The sequence below is a fragment of the Lactuca serriola genome, chromosome 3 (genome assembly GCF_051521515.1).
Source record: "Lactuca serriola cultivar US96UC23 chromosome 3, Lser_US96UC23_V15, whole genome shotgun sequence".
Lineage (NCBI taxonomy): Eukaryota > Viridiplantae > Streptophyta > Magnoliopsida > Asterales > Asteraceae > Lactuca > Lactuca serriola.
In genome coordinates this window covers 164,304,921-164,311,198 of record NC_136410.1, presented here as the reverse complement: position 1 = coordinate 164,311,198, position 6,278 = coordinate 164,304,921, and the positions used below count along the sequence as shown (strand labels likewise).

General features: G+C 41.6%; 1 protein-coding gene across 1 annotated transcript; it reads left to right on the top strand.

The window, feature by feature from the left end:
- Nucleotides 1–389: 389 nt before the first annotated feature.
- Nucleotides 390–2,522, top strand: LOC145093334 (uncharacterized). The gene is made up of 4 exons (XM_079031441.1): nucleotides 390–730; nucleotides 825–913; nucleotides 1,127–1,414; nucleotides 2,320–2,522. Exons 3-4 carry the CDS (start codon nucleotides 1,132–1,134, stop codon nucleotides 2,397–2,399), a joined length of 363 nt encoding a protein of 120 aa, XP_078887567.1. The 5' UTR covers nucleotides 390–730; nucleotides 825–913; nucleotides 1,127–1,131; the 3' UTR covers nucleotides 2,400–2,522.
- The last annotated feature ends 3,756 nt before the right edge of the window (nucleotides 2,523–6,278 follow it).

Sequence of the window (6,278 nt, the reverse complement as noted above, 5' to 3'; positions counted from 1 at the left end):
TCATCGTACCACCCAATCCAACCATACCTGCTCTCATTTCGAACATTTGACAAAAATTGCCTTCCAGGGTTACGATTCGACTAAGATGTGACGATGACAAGATCACTCCTTCCACACGGGCAAATCGTCATTCCTCGACTTTGATTTCCTGAGCTTCGTTTTTCAGCTTTCGTATACATATTTGAAAAGAGAGGAGATCGATTAAATAAATATTACACATAAACCTCAAATGAAATGATGAAAATGCCCTTATGTACAAGGCACATGGGGCATGGTAATGGCACATATAAACGGACGAGTCCAACATAATGACTAATAACGTGTAATGTTTGCTCCAAAAGGACCGCGTAAAAAAAATTATAAGGACTTGTTGGGCTTATTATTTTAGGGAAAAAATAAAAAGCAAAATGACCAAAATTTTGTCTAAATTAAATTGCAATAGGGGGATACAAGGAGAATTGGACGAGAAAATAGTCGAGGATCTGGATCCGGCCATTCGTTTGCCTCAATTGAAACAAAAAAATCAGAGACTGATTTTGTTTTTTTTTTTGAAACACTAGATTTGTTCAGATTCGCGATTTAGGGTTCTTTTTCTCCTCGCCGTTGTTGCTGCTGCCGTCTACGTTCCTCGTCGCCGGTGTTATTGCCACCGCATTCGTCGCCTGTGCTGCCGCCGCCGCCGTAGATCGGATGAGTTGTTATCGCTTCAATTTCGTGATCTCCCTCCAACGTAAGATTTTCTGTCTTTTTCTCCTACAAATCAAGCAATGTATTAGCTGTATTTTATTCTCTAACATATGAAACGATCTTAAAATCCTTATCAGGTTCATTTTCGGAGAACCTAGACCCCTTTTATGAACGATAAACGACGACGCATAACGCATTGCATACTGATTCAAGAAGCGAAATCGAGGTAATTTCTTCTATTCAAAGCTTAAATATACTTTTTTTATTTATTTGAAATTGTTAGTTTTCTATGGATGCCTTGTTATTTGGTGTTTCAAATCACCAAATCCCAATATTCAGAAATCAAACATCCATCCTCTTATCCTTCCACTTGCGACATAAGTGTAGATAGCATCATAGCAATTCATCATTTGTAATGTTTATATCACCAATATTTCAGTGGAAATGAAGTCAAGAAGAAACGTTAATTACACGCGTCTTGCTGTTAACGAAGACACCATTGGTTTGACATGTCAGCAGAATGAAAACACATTTGACCCTCGGTTTGACATGTCAGCAGAATCCTCAGACAAAATCCCATGGAAATCAATTGGACTTGCGGTTTTTCTTCTGGTGTTTGGATGCATTCTCCTTATCCTTTCATTATTCGTCTTCACAGGCCACATGGGTGGAGACAAATCCCAAGCGTATGGCCTTTTAGGACTTGGGACACTCACTTTTCTACCAGGTATGTATGTTACTTTGTAGTTTGTTCTATATAAGTCATTAGAGGAGAGGGCAATTTCGTCCATTGAGTAAAAATGGGTGTATTTGGTGTTATGTTTTATTTGTAACGAATTTGGTTGGAAAGAAAATGGTCAAACGGTTTAAAAAGGTGTAAATTACATTTTTGGTCCCTGAATATAGTTGTTATTTGCAGTTTTAGTCCTTTTGTATTGTTTTTGGTCCCACTCCTAAGAAAAATGACTATTTCTAGGACTAAAATTGCAAAAAGTAGCTGTACACAAGGACCAAAAATCGTCACTATTACTTGAAACATGGACCAAAACTCCAAAAATACTACAAAAGCCTTAAATAAGGATCATTTAAGAGAAAACTTCATAAATGGTCCATGTGTTTTTAAAAAATCTGGTATATAATCCTTAAATTTAAAAAACCTTTCACATAGTTCTTGTGTTTTCCAAACTTTTAACAAACAATTTTTTTTTGCTAACTTCCTTAGCTTTTGCCTGTTAACTACTAATTAATTAAAAATTTTGGAGGATATTTCCGTCATTTCACTACCACAATAACCATTTATGATGTTTTGTTTTATTTTAAAAAAGAAAAGAAAAAAAGAAATACATTATTTAATTTACAAAGGTCTCATTCTCCCCCTCTCTCTCCCTTTCTCTCACACACATATACACACATTGAAAGAGTTGTTTTGAAACCATGAAAATCTAGAAGGTTTTTTAAACTTAGAGACTATATCTCTAGATTTTTGGAAAGCATCCTTATATATATATATATATATATATATATATATATATATATATATATATATATATATATATATGAAATAAAAAAATGAACAAAAATGGTGACCCTTGTTTTTATTAATCATGTTGATGATGATTTTTTTTTATTTAGGGTTTTACGAAACTCGAATTGCATATTATTCATGGAGGGGTGCACAAGGGTATCGTTTTGCAGCAATTCCTAGTTACTAGCTATATTTTATATATCATAATCTCAACATGTTTTTGTTTGGCTGTATATACATCGTGCTTTTTAAGTGATGTACAATTTTGAAATTTTACAAGTCGAAGAAATTTTGGTTTTGTGGTTGGATATTTTTTGGTTTTATTCCTTCCTATTTTGGGTAGGGTTTGCAGGTTTTTTTATGGGAACTCATTCGTATACTATGTTATCAATAGCATGCTATAGCGGTGCTATAGCATTTATTGGAGGTACAAAACTGATACTTCAAAATAGCGTTTACAAACAACAGTGATGCTATTACCGACGTTATTGACCGCTATTTGCCGCGATATGCATCACCGCTATAGTGGCGCTACATCTGATTTTTCATTTTCGTTCACATTTGGTTCATTTGGCTACTCTAAAGTCAGGCGTGTGTTATTTGCTATAACGACGTAAATTTTAAAACCAAATTTTCATTTTTGTAAACCTAAAAAACATCGATTAATATTTCAAATTCAAACGTGAACAATATTATCACAACAAAATACATCCCAATGATCATAAAATAGTTTTTCCCGACAATGTGTACGATCACACCGGCGCCTTCCCACGGTCCTCGCTAGTACCTGAAACACATAACACAACAACTGTAAGCATAAATGCTTAGTGAGTTCCCCAAAATACAACTTACGCACATACGCTTTTCCAGGTCCTGACCTTTCGGTCCATGTGTCTCAGGGGACTTCCGTCTCGACTAGGTAAACCTTCCGGTCCTACCCATGTCAACCTTATGGTCCACATCACAACACCTTCCGGCCCGTATCATATATGCCTTCCGGCCCATATCAAGCATACCATACATAGCACATATAAACGATTAACTTATCATACACAGTACATATATCTCATAACATATCCGACCTTCCGGTCACATAGTCAAACTCTTCCGGGTACAGTATAGTGAGAAGACTCACATCGTGGAAAGTCTAAGATCTCGCGTCCTTGCTATCACCGAATCCCAATGACGACTCTACCTCGCCTAAACATAAAAATATCATTTAATACACAAAGACTTCCACCACTAAGACTTTACTCCTTATCATCATTCCTCAGAGGGTAAAAGACCATTTTACCCTTCCTTGACCTAAAGTCCTCATGTTGACCAAAACCCTAAAAGTCAACAAAAGTCAACTCTGAGAGTACGCGGGGCGTACTGCTAGATGTACGCGGGGCGTACATCGCCAATCCCCTGGATCGGGGTCTCCACCCAGTACGCTGCACGTACTGGAAGTTACGCCCAGCGTAACCATCAGAATCCCACACTCTTCATTTCTGGTCTTAATCGGTTAAGCCATTACTCCAACTTCTAGATCCGACTCTTTTAGTGTGTCTAAACCTATAAAGTCGAGACCTTTAAGCCTTGGCATGGCTGTAAAGGCTCCAACATCACATAACAACATTCTATTCCAACTCAAGGACCTAGATCTCATGCATGGTGCAATATCCACGTCCAAGATGCCATTTTTATGAGTCCACAACTCCAGTAGATCAGAAATATGAAGTATCTAAGCTTATGGAGGCCATTTGCACAAAAAGTCTCCACCTTTGGGACTTAAACCCTTGAAATGATACCTTAAACATACAACACGAACCAAGTGACAAGATCCGAACTTTTTACCTGATAATGAAGCTTTAACCCTTGCAAAGCTCAGATCTACACTTGAGCACCACTTCTAGCCTTTCCAATAAGCTCTTCTTCTCCTTTGCAACCTTGGAATGGCACCACCAAGCTTAGAATACACACACAATGGCTTAAGAACGAAGGCACACACTATTTAGGGTTTCACTATGAGGGATGGTGGCTGAGAAGTCCAGCCACACATTCCTTTTACAGCCCTCCAAAGGAATTAGGGTTTTTAGGTCTGGGTAAGTTACGCCATGCATAACCTTGGGTACGCCGAGCGTACCTGAGGGTGAACGCGTCCAAATGAGGCGCACGAGTATGCGCAGCGTACACCTTGTACGCCCAACGTACTCGCTCATCATGAAAACCCTAAATTACCAACTTAACCAAGATGCAGGGCCAAAAGAAGAATACCTGGATTTCGGGCTGTTACAATTCTCCGCCACTAGAACCAGACTTCGCCCCCAAAGTCTCATACTGAAAACAACTCTGGATACTGATCCCGCATCTCAGACTCAGACTCCCATGTCAGCTCGGACCCTTTCCGATGTTGCCACTGCACTTGTACCAGGGGTACTTCCTTGTTCCTCATAACCTTAACTTTCCGATCCCTGATCGCTACTAGTCTCTCCACATAGTTCAGGCATGCATCCACCTGAATATCATCTAATGGCACCACTGCCGACTCGTCGGCAATACATTTCCTCAACTGTGAGACATGAAAGGTATCATGGATTTGCCCCAACTCAGCAGGTAGATCCAACCGGTAGGCTACCCGGCCTACCCTATCAATTACCCTGAAGGGTCCAATATACCGGGGTCCCAACTTGCCCCTCTTCCTGAATCGTATCACTCCTTTCCAAGGAGAGACTTTTAGGAGCACAAGGTCACCAACCTGAAACTCGAGCTTGGACCGCCGCCTGTCCGCATAACTCTTCTGGCGACTCTGCACGGTCAACAACCTCTACCTGACCTGCTAAATCTGCTCGGTCGTCTGGAGTACAATCTCCGTGCTGCCCATCACCCGCTGCCCCACCTCTCCCTAGCAGATGGGGGTGCGACACCTCCGTCCATACAACAGTTCAAAGGGTGGCATACCAATGCTCGAATGATGGTTGTTGTTGTACGAAAACTCTGCTAAAGGTAGATAGGTGTCCCAGCTCCCTCCAAAATCCAAAACACATGCTCGGAGCATATCCTCAAGCGTTTGAATCGTCCGCTCGCTCTGTCTGTCCGTCTGCGGGTGGTATGCGGTACTGAAATGCAGTCTCGTACCCAACTCCTCATGAAACTTCTTCCAAAACCTAGAAGTAAAACGCACATCCCGATCGGAAACAATCGACATCGGAACCCCATGCCGCGATACCACCTCCCTCACGTATAATTCCGCCAACTTCTCCGCAGAAGAGCTCTCGCTGATGGCTAGAAAATGAGCGCTGTTCGTCAATCTATCCACGATCACCCAAATCGCATCGACTCCCCTCGCAGTCCGCGGCAATTTGGTGATAAAATCCATGGTAATCTGTTCCCATTTCCATTCGGGAATCTCTAGCGGCTGCAATTTACCGTGCGGACGCTGGTGCTCGGCCTTAACCTGTCGACAAGTCAGGCATCTCTCAACAAACCATGCAACATCCCTTTTCATACAGGGCCACCAATACTCCTTCCTTAGGTCCAAATACATTTTCGTAGCTCCGGGATGAATCAAGAATTTCGATCGATGCGCTTCCTCCATCAAAATAGTACGCGTACCGCCCACAAACGGTACCCAAATCCGACCCTGAAAAATCATAAGCCCTCGACCATCCTTAACGAATCCTGATACCTGACCTACAACTCGCTCCCTCTTCTGGTTTTCTGGTTTTGCAGCCTCAACCTGAGCTTCTCGAATGGTATCCAAAATCGGGGTCATCATCATCAACCTCATACAAATATCTCGGATCGGGGCGCTTTCTGCCCTACGGGTCAACGCATCGGCCACCACATTAGCCTTGCCCGGGTGGTATAGGATCTCACAATCGTAATCCTTCACCACGTCCAACCATCTCCTCTGTCGCATATTCAGATTTGGCTGATCCATCAAGTACTTTAGACTCTTGTGGTCCGTGTAGATGGTACACCGAACCCCATAAAGATAATGCCGCCAGATCTTGAGGGCAAACACCACCGCCCCCAATTCCAGGTCGTGGGTGGGATATCTCGACTCATGAGGCTTCAACTG